The 13210-nt window shown below is 40.3% G+C and overlaps 1 protein-coding gene across 1 annotated transcript; it reads left to right on the forward strand.

Moving 5' to 3' along the window:
* The first annotated feature begins 4221 nt into the window (after positions 1 to 4221).
* si:dkey-69o16.5 (Alpha-aspartyl dipeptidase-like) lies at positions 4222 to 11909 on the forward strand. The gene is made up of 8 exons (XM_049594371.1): positions 4222 to 4670; positions 5274 to 5362; positions 7343 to 7417; positions 7587 to 7666; positions 7816 to 7989; positions 10954 to 11013; positions 11546 to 11628; positions 11739 to 11909. Exons 1-8 carry the CDS (start codon positions 4576 to 4578, stop codon positions 11797 to 11799), a joined length of 717 nt encoding a protein of 238 aa, XP_049450328.1. The 5' UTR covers positions 4222 to 4575; the 3' UTR covers positions 11800 to 11909.
* Positions 11910 to 13210: the final 1301 nt, after the last annotated feature.

The following is a 13210-nucleotide window of genomic DNA, read 5'->3' on the forward strand; positions in this document are numbered from 1 at the left end:
CCTCAAAAATACAACATTTACTTATTTGTTTTTATTTGAACATTTTTAATCCACAATGAAAAAAAAAACGCACTTTATTATAAAGAACATCTTAAAATACGGAAGTTTTAACTGCAGGATTAAAGTATCAAATATTAAAGTACTCATGATGCAAAATGATATTCACATTCATTATTGTTTATTCCTGGGTCATTATTATACGTAGCAGCATCTGAATACTGTTGAGATGGAGCTCACCTATTTCTAACAATTCTCATATATTTTTTAAACATATTTTATTATTTTTTAAACACATTTTTTCTATCTTTATTTATTTATTGCATTATCTCTCTCTCTCTCTCTCTATATATATATATATAGATTTAAAACAAAAATAAAAAAATGAATTTTTAAAAAAATAAAATCTAATTAATATCAGTGTGAAGAATGAAAGCATTTCAGTACTGTCCATTACATTAGGAGGGAACAACAAAACTTTCACCGAGAGTCCTTTTATGTTTTGTTTCGTTTAGGGACTGTTCTTCACTTATCACAGGAAGGGAGTGGCTGTTAATTTATTTATTAATTTTAAAAATATTTTTCCTTGATCCTCTCTGAGTGGCTAGCGTTTTTTTCTCTGATGGAAGCATTTGTCACACATGATGTGTTCAAGGATCGTCAGAAATTTAAAAAAATCCAACGATAGTTTCTGGCTGTGATAAATGGTGCAACATTGGTGGTTTTTAAAAAAAAACATGGTGTCCAAACCTGCATGTTTTCATTAGAAATGTCAAATCTACAAAGTCTGGAAAATCTGCAAAAATTTGCAAGGCATATTTTCTGTAAAAGTCACCGGTAAAAAATTTTTAAAGATATTTTTGGGGGCATTTTTTTTTGCCTTTAATTGACAGGACAGCTAAGCATGAAGGGGGAGAGAGCCCGGCCACTGCAACAACAGCCTTGTACATGCGGCACCTGCTCTATCCACTAATCCACCGAGACCCCTTCACCAGTAAATTAAACACAAAATACAACCAAGGACCATCTGACATTTCAAAATGCAACAATTATTATCAGCAATTTCTGTTTTTACAGTTTCTAGCTGATAAATGGTGTAATTTTGGTGATTTTGTTAAAGGAAAACATGCAGGGTTTGGCTTTATGATCTTACAGGACACAAACACCGCTCTCTCGGGTGAAAGTCAGTGTTTGTTGGACCCACCCACCATACTTGGACTTTCGTCGCATTAACTTTCGTTCTTGTCCTGCCGTGTTTCTCCCCTGACGCCACCGAACGTTGTTAAACTCTAACAGTGACTGGCTGTGTGTCATGCTGATGTTAAAGGATGGCTTTTTCGTCAGTGTCTGACGCTACAAGCGCCGCACTTTGACGACTTCGGAGTGAGACCAGGTTGACCCCTCCCCCAAGCCAAAATAAAAAAACATGTTCTTCTTCAGTGCCTGAAAAATTTTTTGTAAACATCACATAATATCATTATTAATTTATTTTCTTTTTCTCTTATGTAACACTTTTCATTATTGTCACCATTTCTCTTTGATATGCTTTTATATCCCAGCTGTGTCACACTGAGAGTTAATGAAGCTGACACACACACACACACACACACACACACACACACACACGGAGACACATGGAGCTCTAACAGGATTATTCCACTTCATCAGTCACATTATGATGAAACACAGTGATATGAAGCAGCAGCCACACAAACTCAGTGTAACATTACACGGCTCTATTTTTAACTGTGGATTTTTATTGTGGTTTAACACATTTTTTTCTGGAATAAATGTTCATTTATTGCTACTTTATATTTCTACTCCACATTTCAGAGGTCAGTATTATTCTTTGTTCACTGCAGTGATTAAACTCCCCACACTGTAAAATATCTGACTGTACATTTACAGTAAATTACTGAGACATGACAGCTGTATACTCTGATCTCACAGCAGCAGTAATGCATCACTGTGATATCACAGTATGTTCCTGTGAATTATTGAATTTAACTGTAACTTTACAGTTTATGTTCATTTGATAATTGTGATTCAACAGAATGCTCCTGTAGAATTATTGTATTTCACTGTAATCAAACACTTAAACTGCTTCTGTGAAATCACCACATCTACCTGCATGAATTTCACAATAAAATTCAGAATATGGTTAAATATCACAGTAAAAGCCTGTGAGGTGAATATAGATACTCATGAAAAGGACCAGCACCTCAACATTATCAGGTACTTAAAGGAATATATCAACATTTTGACAAATAATATTATTTATAATCTTTCCAACTGAGAGTCGGATCAGATGATGACATCACTCTCATGTGCTAAGCAGTTAGCTTAGCATAAAGACTGTAAACAGAGGGAACAGTTAGCCTGGCTCTGTCTGATTAAAATAAATGTTTACACATATTTATTCACATTAATGTTCTGCTGCAGGTGAGGGTGATAAATCCAGAAGTGGAAGATATGTTGAGATATTTTACAGGTAAAGATACTGCATGATTAAATATTCTGTTTCATATACATTTACGTAGAAGAACCAAAGTAGTACAGTCAGATATTTCATAGTATTCATAACACTGATCTGATAGCTGTCGTTCATTTTCACCTTTTACATTTTAAACACAGGATGATTTTATAAAACTCATTATTAACTGGATTCAAACTGAGTGCTTTAGTAAAAGGTTAATGTTTGAGTATAGACATGTATTTGTGTACAGAATGATTAAATGTAAATTTTTGACCTAAGGAGATCAGATTGCTGGTGATAGGTTTAATGTTCTGCTGCCGCCTGGTGGTCACCTGGTGTAACTTCAGTCAAATGACTGAATATGAAGCAGAATTTTTTTTTTTTTGTCAAAATAAAATAAAATAAAAATATCAAATGAAATTAATATGAAATGAAATCATGAAATCAAATGACAAAAAATATATCTGAAGCTTTGTTGGGAGTGACCTGTTTCAGACCACGTCTGAGTCGTTCTGACTCACTGAGGGAAAAGTAAGTGATTCAAAGTATAAAAAAAAAAAAAAAATGACTTACTGAAACAATAAACTACAAGTTTACATGTCCTGTAAAGTCAGAACATAAATACATAAGGAAAATAATTACTTTTTTTGTTAAAGCATAAAATAATTCAATGATAACAAATATGCCGGATTCAAAACATTTAGAATTTCTTGTTTTATTTTATTACATTTTTGTTGAATTCGTTTTTTGTTTGTGTGTTTTGCTTTTATTCTGAAAAAAAGTATAGGTTTATTCCGTGGAGATGCCCTTCAAAGTAAAAGCAGTGCAGGAGTTTTTAAGCGTTTTTTTTTCTTAAAGTTTTAAAAATGAAAAAATAAATAAATAAATAAAATAAAATAAAAATGAATGAATGAATTTCAGGAGAACAGACCTGCAGGAATATTTATGTACTTTTTTGTTAACTAATGAATGATTGGTAGGATGGAGACCTTCGACCATCTAACACTGGCATTTTGTCTCTTCAAAAGAGGATATAACTGTTTAACAACAACAAAAAAAATTATTTACGACCAAATATATTTGCACAGAATATTTGGACTGCTTTTATTTCAAAAATGTTTTTCTAAAAGACAGACTTATATTTGATGTTTTCCTTCACGATTTTACAGATTTTATTTTCTAAAATTTCTTAAAAATATTATAAACCAAAGATGCAAGTAATTATTACTACCATTATTGATTAATCTGTTGATTATTTTCTTGATTAATTGATTGTTTGATCCTTAAATGACCAAAAAAAAAGTGACACTACAGTTTCCTACAGACCAAGGTGATGTCTTCACAGTGTTCTTTTTATTCGACCCACAGTCCAAAACTAAAGATATTCACTTCACTGTCACAGAGGACAAACAAAGGCAGTACATTATCATATTGGAGAAGCTGGAATTAAACATCGAGCTGCAGTTTTGATTTAAAAATGACTTAAATGATTAATTCACATTCTACATTTCTGAAAATACAGTATTTTATTGTTTTCTTCATTATTGTCTTCATTTATTCTTTTGTGTTTCCTTCATATTATTTTATCACACTTTTCGGTTATCATTAATTGGGTTTACTATTTTTTTTTCTAATGAAAAAGATAATTAAACAAAACATCTGATATTCATTTCAATCTTGGCAGTTATTGTCCAAATGTATGATTTATGATGCTTTTATTCTGAAAGAGATGTGCCGGAAGTAGTAGTGTTGTTTCCGCCGATGGAAAACACAAACTGTAACTGGTGTTTGTAAATAAAGTGTTGGTCAAACTGAAAGTTAAATGAGATAAACCAGCAGAGAGTTTGGCTCAGAGTCAGAGCTGACGGTGTTTCTGCCTGAGACAAGCAGCGGGTCGGTGTGAGTGTGTGTGTGTGTGTGTGTGTGTGTGTGTGTGTGTTATCAACGGAGATTGCAGCCGGTTTACAGCCGGCAGAGAGCTGCTGTCAGCGGGATCACAGCTGAACTGTGACCCCGGACCTCTGGACTCTGCAGCGGACACAAACTCCTGCAGGCTTCCAGCTGAGTGTGTGTGAGCTGTGTGTGTGTGCGTGCGTCCAGAGATGAAGAGGAGACTCCTGCTGGTGTCCAACTCGACCCTGCACGGCAGCGGATACCTGGACCACTGTCAGAGCAACATTTCACAGTTCTTTGGCAAGTAAGTTTACTGCTGCAGCTCCTGTACGAACTGCGACCGAAAATCCTGCAATTTAACACTTCCGTGTTCCTCAGCAGACACGCACGTCTCTATGAACCTGTCTGATAACTCTGAGTAAATCTTTAGTTGTGTGGCAAAGTTCGGCACACAGGCAGCACCTAATGACTAATATTTTAATTTAAATAATGAGTAAATAATTATCTTAAAAGTCTGAGGTCTCGTTGTAGGTTCGTATTCAAATGCCTGTTTTTTCAGTGGAGTTTGGTGTGGAGAGAGTCGACATACACTGTAGTAATGATTTCTATTTATTTAGGAGTTAAATGATCACTAAATGCAGGGCGTTTAAATGGAGCTTGTGTGAAGAGATTTAATTTAAAAGGAGCATGACATTCTCTACATGTATGTCTCTATGAAGATATTCCCTGTGTATCAGTAGGCGTGTGGTTAAGTTCGGCCTACAAGCAGCACCTCATGATGAATATTTTAATTGATGATGAACCTTAAATGTCTGATGTCATGCTCTCAAATGAGTTTGGTGTTGATTCAAAATGGACTCTGTCCCTGTTCTCTGTTCTGATGACAGTGTGTGTTTATATTTTTCAGAAATGTGAAGAAGGTTCTGTTTGTCCCGTACGCTCTTCATGACAGAGACGCCTACACTAAAACTGCCAGGGACAAGTTCAAGACTCTGGGTATGTCTATGTGTGTCACGTTATCAAAATCAGGACATAGTTCTGGTTGCAGTTCTAAAATACACCTACTGATGCTACTTGGACACGTCTTCAGTGATGAACCCAGGGTCATGGGTGTTTTGGGATTTAAATCATCAGATACGCTCGCCCGGGCGACCCAGCTGGAGGTAGTCAGTCCTCAACTTGTGTCCAAGTGGCGCACTATTCCATGGGTCCCTCCTCCAAATCCACTGCCCAGCAAAGCCTCAGCACCCAGCCTCAACTAACTGGCATGGGGCTCTCCACTCTAGAAAAAGCTCTGCGTGTTTAGTCCTTTAAGTTTGTGGGTTTCTCTCATCTGGTCTTCCCAGAGGACAGTAAGTTCCAGCTGGACCACTTGCTTTGTTGACTCGGATGTTTACACCACATCTGGGTGGAGTGAAGAGGCTGTGATGTTTTCTGGAATCTTGAGCTGTATTCCTGGGTCAGTTTGGAGCTGTCAGTCCCATGTGGTGACAAGAAGCCCTCCAGAGCAGCTTGGCTTTGCCTAGCTAGGTCTAGGCCTTTCCCAGCTCTGACGAAGGAGATGAACTGTTTGGGGGCGTGCCGACTCTTGTTGTACTGAATCACTGTGCTGATTGTGTCTGTCAGCACCTTTAAGACCTGGTCATGACGCCAGCAGTATCACCTGTCCCCCAGTGCTCTTGGGCAGCAATCAGAAATGAGCTCCAGAGAACCCCTCCTCTGGCACAGTTGACATGGTGGAGTATCTGCCACGCCCCAACAGGGCAGACTGGCCAAGCTTGGGAGAATGCCATATACGGATTGGATGAGGAACTTGATTCGCAGTGGTTTTACTCCCTAGAGCTCTGCCTAGGTAATCTTGTGTTGCTCCATGTGCTCCCACCTGGTCCAGACACCTTGCTTGTACCTGCCGCCCATCTTGCTGGATCGTTCTTCCTCCACCTCCACTTGTATCTCATCCTGGACTAGCTGATGTCTCCCTTTCCCACTACCCAGACCTGCACACCAGGATGCTGTGCTGAAGCCATACCTCTGCTTTGTCAACTGCTTCATGTGCCCACCCCTTCCTGCTGGTCTTCACAGTTATTCCTTCCAAAGTGACTTTAACATCAGAGGAGTCTCTATACATCATCAGCTCCCTGGCTCTGGTGAGTTTCTCTGACAGGACGCTGTTGGTGGAATGCCCAGAAAGGGCGATGGTGCTTAATGACCGAGAGAGCCCCAACCAGCTTAACAGGAAGTGGCTGATTGTTATCTCAAGTGCCTCCACTGTTGTCACGGGCACCTCGTAGACTAGAAGAGGCCAAAGTAGCCTTGGCAGGACTCCATGCTGGTACATCCAGGCTTTGACTTTGCCTTGGAGTCCTGACTTGTCTAAAGCAGTGAACAATGCTGTCAAGTTGTTCCTGGTTTGCTGAAGTAAGGCGGCGTCACTCAGGCAACTGTTGAAGATTTTGCCCAGGCTCCTGACTGATCTTTCTGACACTGTTGGAATCTGTGTCCCTCCCAGGATGAAACAGAACTCGTCAGCCACTCTTCCCTTCTTCAGGATGAGAGACCTGGACTTGGTGGGTTTGAAACTCATCCTTGTCCATAAGATGAATCGCTCACGCTTCTCCTGGAGCAATCTGCAGCCAGGGCCGGAAGTTGCTGTCACAGTTAGGTCATTCATGAATGCTCTTATGGGGGGGCTGCCAAGTGCCAGATCTAGACAGGGGGCCCTCCATTCTACCTCTGCATGTCCATGACCAATGAGAAGAGTGTCACTGAGCTCGTGCAGCCAGTTATGTCGGGCTAATACTATTAACAAGAAAAGTCCAATAGTTTAATGTTTATATAGAGGTGACCTTAAACCGTATGCTTTCTGTATGTCTTATATTTCATATTACCTTCCCATATATATTCTTTGTATTTTGATGTGATGAGATGTTCTCTAGGTGTTTTCTTAATGTTTTGTCTGTATACTTTCTGGCCCAGGTTATGAAGTGCACAGCATCCATGAGGCCTCGGACCCCGTTGATGCTGTCCGGAAGGCTGAGGGCATTTTCATAGGTGAGGAACAGGAGAACGGAGCAGCAGGGACACTGCAGTTGATGGTTCAACTATGCTGATGTCCTCCTCCACTCCAACCTCCTTCCTTTTTTCACCTCCCACATCAGCCTGTGTCCTCAGTTCATCTGTAGCGTTTCTGTAGATATGAATAAAGTGTGTGTGTTTGCAGGAGGAGGAAACACTTTCCGGCTGCTGAAGAGTCTCTATGACAACAAGGTGGTGACGGAGATCAGGAAGAGAGTGCTGGAGGTGACAAAATACACACTCACACACACTAGATCCTGACTGATAGACAAACAGTGTCCCTATAGTTGGTCCACGACAGAACAAAAGTCTGGTGTCATTTGTTTAAACACAAATTAAGGATAAAGTACATCACCTCCTCCCTTCCTCTCCAGGACGGTGTCCCCTACATGGGCTCCAGTGCTGGCACCAATGTGGCCACCATCAGCATCAACACCACCAATGACATGCCCATCGTCTACCCTCCATCCTTCTCCGCCATCGGCCTTGTCCCCTTCAACATCAACCCGCACTACCTGGACACCGACCCCAACAGCCGCCACATGGGGGTGAGTCAGGAAACTTCAGCCTCTGCTTAAAGGCCCAGACACACCAAACTGACTTCAGAGAACTAGCAGCAAAGAACACTGACTGTTGCATCATCTCATGTGCCAAAAAGTTGCACATGAACACATTGCAAACACAACAGCTGACAGCCAACCAGCACATTACTAACACAATCTAGTGTTGAAAGAACAGAGCATATTCACAGTGCGCCCGTGAGCAATAACACAAACCATCAGGAAACATTTCTGCGAAAGAGAAAAATAATCTGACCATAAGGAACAAGTTTGTTTTGGTTTCACTTTGGAGAAAGGGGTCCAGTTTGGGAAGCTCAGAATTTAATCTCTGCTCTTTGCAGATGCTTCTGTTGGTTTCATGACACCGTGACCTCCAGCATGCATGGGGGCAGTTTGCAGACAAGTGTGAAGCAGTTGGGATAAAAGTCAGCACTCCACTTCACTTTTTTGGGCATTTTTGCCTTTGTTGATAGGACAGCTGTAGCTAGACAGGAAAGGTGGTAGAAAGAGGGGGGATGACGTGCAGCAAAGGGTCGTGGGTTGGAGTCAAATTCCAGCTGCTTTAATGGATGTAGTCTATATTGGGCACACACGCTTTACCAGTTGAGCTAAAGATCGCCCCATGTCACAGTTCTCTGCCAGAAAACAGTGGATTGCACCTCTGGGTTAGGAAAGAGTTACTGCGTCAGGCAAAGGAGTTCAAGTGTCTCAGGATCTTGTTCACGAGTGAGGGTAGAATGGAGCCTGAGATGGATCGGTGGTTTGGTGCAGCATCTGCAGTGATGTGGACACTGCACCTGACCTTTGTGGTGAAGAGAGAGCTGTCCCAACCCTCACCTATGGTCATGAGCTTTGGGTAATGACCAAAAGAATGAGAATGTTGATACCGATGCCGAAATGAGTTTCCTCAGAAGGGTGGCTGGGCAGCCTTAGAGATAGGGTAAGGAGCTCAGAGCAGCGTTTCTCCTCATCGTGCCAATAGGAGCTAGTTGAGGTGGTTCAAGATCTGATCAGGATCCTCCGGGGTGTTAGAGGTTTTCTGGGCACGTTCCAATGGTAGGAGGCCCTCGGGATCCTCCAGGAGGAGCTGGAAAGTGTTGCTAAGGAGAGGGATGTCTGGAGTATTTTGCTCAGCCTGCTGCCCCCGCAACCAGGCCCCAGATATTTGGATCAAAATGGATGGATGGATAATGAAGTGCAAAATATGACAGCGGACTGTTGAGCAACTAAAGTTGTCTATTACTCAAGAACAGGAAAAAAATTACTTTCAAAATATCAACATGTCCTCAGTTCCCAGACGTTTACAGAGTGTCATTCATTTATTGCGTTCTGTTTTTCGTTATGCTGCAGAGTCTGTTAAAAGAATGGAAACTGTGCAGATAAGGACGCAGTAAAACACACACAGTGTCTCAACTCTGAACTCTGTCACCTAGCTGATTAATGAGAGCGGTGATAATTTGGCTGTCACTGATTGGCTGATTACCTGCCATACCAGTTACCACCCTCACTGTCCTTTAATCAGTCATCTCAGGTCAAATAGAAGCTGTTTGGGATTTGACATGTCAGCAGCTGTGAAGGATTAAAAGTCTGTAGCTGTAGTGAGAAACAAACGGCCTGATGTTCCTGCAGGAGGAAGTTATACAACATGTGAATCTGTGAAAACTGCCTTGGTGAACAAAAAGAAATGCAGCGTCAGCAAACTGAAATAAACATCCTGACGTTTGACACTGTGGAGGTTTTTAACAGTTTACAGTCATTGAACACTGCAAACCAGCCGTCCCTCTGTCACCTGCTGACTCAAATGTCTGAGTGCGATGATCTTTTCCAGAATCATCTCTGTATGATGTTATCATAGTGCTCACTAAAACAGGATTAAAGTTTTCCAACAGTGTTAAAGTATTTCGTAATCTGTCTTTCATTTTCTCTAGAGCCCGAGGTGACGTGTCAATATCGTGTTTTCTGTGCCACCACCTGTCCAAAAATATTCAGTTAACTGTGAAAAAAAGAGAAATCATAAACAAAAGATGCTTCAAACTCGCATTCCTTCTCTGAGGCTCACTTATCAACACGGTCAGCAGGGGGAGCTGCAGCAGTGACACACACACTCATCGAGGCGATTATAGTACTTCCTTAGCACCCGTTTGCTCCAACTTGCCCCAAAATCACATTCCTTCTCTGAGGCATAACTCGGTCAAATCTGAGCACACGGACATGATAAACACATTGTTAGATTCAGCGTGACACAGTTTTAGAGGTTGTAATTATCTTGGATATCTATCATGGATAAATGCCGATAAATCTGTCTAGAAAACACAAAAAACAACACACTTGTAACTGCAGTTAAACATTGTGTTCACATCATATGCAACGCGAAAATTTGTTTGAAAGTTTGAACGCTAGAATATTTCGTGTTGACTCGCGTCATACGTGTGTGAAATCAATGAGTGAACGTCCGCCAGTATGCCCCCCTGCTGATTGGCCATTGCGGCCCGAATTGGTCGCTGAAGTTCAGATTTTTAAACTCTTCTAAGTAAGTGTATGACACAAGTACCTTATCATTACGGTCAGCAGGGGGAGCTACAGCAGTGATATACACTTGAGGAGACCATTATGTTACTTTAAAACATGTAGCACCTGTTTGCTCCCACTTGCGGCAAAATCGCACTTCTTCTCTAAATCATAACTCTTTTTTGAGGATGTAATTATCAATAATAGGCAAATAAATCTGCCTAGAAACCACAGTAAAAAGACTCTCCTTGTAGCTGCAGAAGTTGATTGAGAATCTTCTTGTTTTTAAGTTCTCTACAGTGTCCCAGTATCCAGTGACAGTTGTCTGTACATCCACGTGTCCTCTGCACACAGGACCTGCTAATCACTTATCCAGCCTACCTTTATTAATAGAGACTAAACAAATATAATTATGGGCTGTGTTGTGTTGTGGTTCTTGTGCAGGAGACCAGAGAGCAGAGGATCACCCAGTACCATGAAGAACCTGATACTCCATGTGTCCTGGTGAGACAGGAAGTTATTCCTTCCCCTGTTAATCCAAGTCTCCTATATCAGTAAAATCAGTGTGATCTCCATGTTTAATTGCTGTCTTGAAAAATTCAGTGTAATGTACATTTCTACAGCACTAATTGTTTTCTTCTGTATTTGGGTCATTCTTTAACTGTCGTCCATTTTGGTCTGGAAACCTACAAAACCTTAACGTTTCCAGTAATACGACACTGGCATTTTCACTGTCAGTTACAAATGTATTTCCCATAACAATACACAAAGTGATGGAAATGACCTCTTTCCTTTTTCATTGGTGTTTGACGCCGATATCAATGACTGAGTGGAGGTATTTGACAACTTCGGAGTGAGAACTGGTTGTAGAAGCAACTAACCCCCAACCCCTCCCCCAAACAGTGACTGTCCAATCACAGCTTAGAAATTTTAGCTCAGTACAAGGAGTGTTTATCTGCTCTCGTTAGCATGTCCAGCTAAAGAGCTAACTGTATCATGACCTGTTAGCTTGACTAGTCGTCTCTGTGATCACCAGGGTCTGAGGGAGGGATCCATGCTGCTGGTGGAGGGGAACAAAGCCACGCTACTGGGAACCACCAAGGCCAGACTCTTCACCAGGTAACACAGTCAGGACCTGAAACCAGTGACACCACCAACACCAGTGACACCACTAAAACAAGTGACACCAGTGACACCAGTGACAATGATCACCATGATGTGTGTTTCAGGGGGAAGCCCTCAGTAGAGTACGACCCAGGTAGTGACCTCAGCTTCCTGCTGACTCAGTGACCAATCAGAGGGAAACAGGAAATGACGGTCTCACCAAGTCATGATGTTCTTCTGGACGACAGAACTCAGATTATCATTCTGCCTGAAACAGAATAAATATTTTACAGAAACATCTGTTGTGTTGTGATGTTTTTGGACTTTACTTTGAGGTACTTTAACTTAAGCATTTCCCAGTGGCTTAAGGTAGTTACAACGGGCCCCAGTGCACGCCATCATGATAGCCCCAAAGGCTCGCTACTACTTTGTTATGCACCATAACTAGCTACTGCATGATCTTATCATCACATGATCAAATTGAGACTTGACACTGAATTACACCAACATGCATATCACCCAGAAATCTTCACAGCATACATGTATCGGACAAAAATACCAAAGAGTTTTTATGCCTTACTTATAGTTTATGTAGAGTAAGCATATACTTTATATTTTATAACATTTTGTTCATATATTCAGAGCAATAGCCCTGCCTGCACTGACTATATTTACAGCCCTGCTATTTCCATTTTCTTCTATTAAATACTTTGCACTCTTTCCACTATTTTACTGTACTACATTTATCTGACAGCTTTAGTTTCTTATTATTGTGCAGACTAAAATTTCACGCACAAAAACAAGACAACAATTCATCATGTTTGAAAAGTTCATGTGTTTTTTTTAAATGTAAAATGTAATAAAATATCAAAGTAAATGTGAAGCTATGGTCAGGGGACAGTTAGCTTAGCTTAGCATAAAGACTGGAAACAGGGGAAAACTGTTAGCCTGGCTCCGTCCAAAGGGAACAAAATCCACCTACCAGACATGAGACGATGACAATGACAATCTTCTCTTCCGAACCGTTCCTTTAAATAAAAAATAAAAGTCTGTATTTTGTCATGACTTCCTGTGATAAAAGCAGAGAATGCACAACTGTAATCCTGATTTATAATAACTGATTCTTGGGTTTTAGTACTTAGTGCACCAGCAGGATTTTACATGTTTATTAGCAGATAGTCCACTGGTTGAATTTGGTAAAATGGACTGACAGTTTTCTTTTCAAAAGGTCTAAAACTGATGTGTTTTTAATCAGCATATTTCCTTTATTACATAACTAACCAAGGATTCAGGAATAAGACATCTTGTCCAAAAACACTTGTTTTGTGTGAATATTTCAGTGTTGGTTTTTTTTTGGTGAATTTAAAAAACAAATAAATTGTTTGTTTTGTGAATACATAATCGTTTTTTGGCGAATACTTTTTTCTGTTTTCTTAAATAATTACAACCGAACATGTTAATATTGTAATTAAAACTACAGATAAATAAATTAAATAGATTTAAGAGAGTAAAGACCATTGAAGGTACAGATACCGCAGTGTAGAAATACTCAGTTACTCAACAACTCATTAATTCAAAATGCTACTTTAGTAAAAAT

The sequence above is a fragment of the Epinephelus fuscoguttatus genome, linkage group LG13 (assembly GCF_011397635.1).
Source record: "Epinephelus fuscoguttatus linkage group LG13, E.fuscoguttatus.final_Chr_v1".
Classification (NCBI taxonomy): Eukaryota; Metazoa; Chordata; class Actinopteri; order Perciformes; family Serranidae; genus Epinephelus; species Epinephelus fuscoguttatus.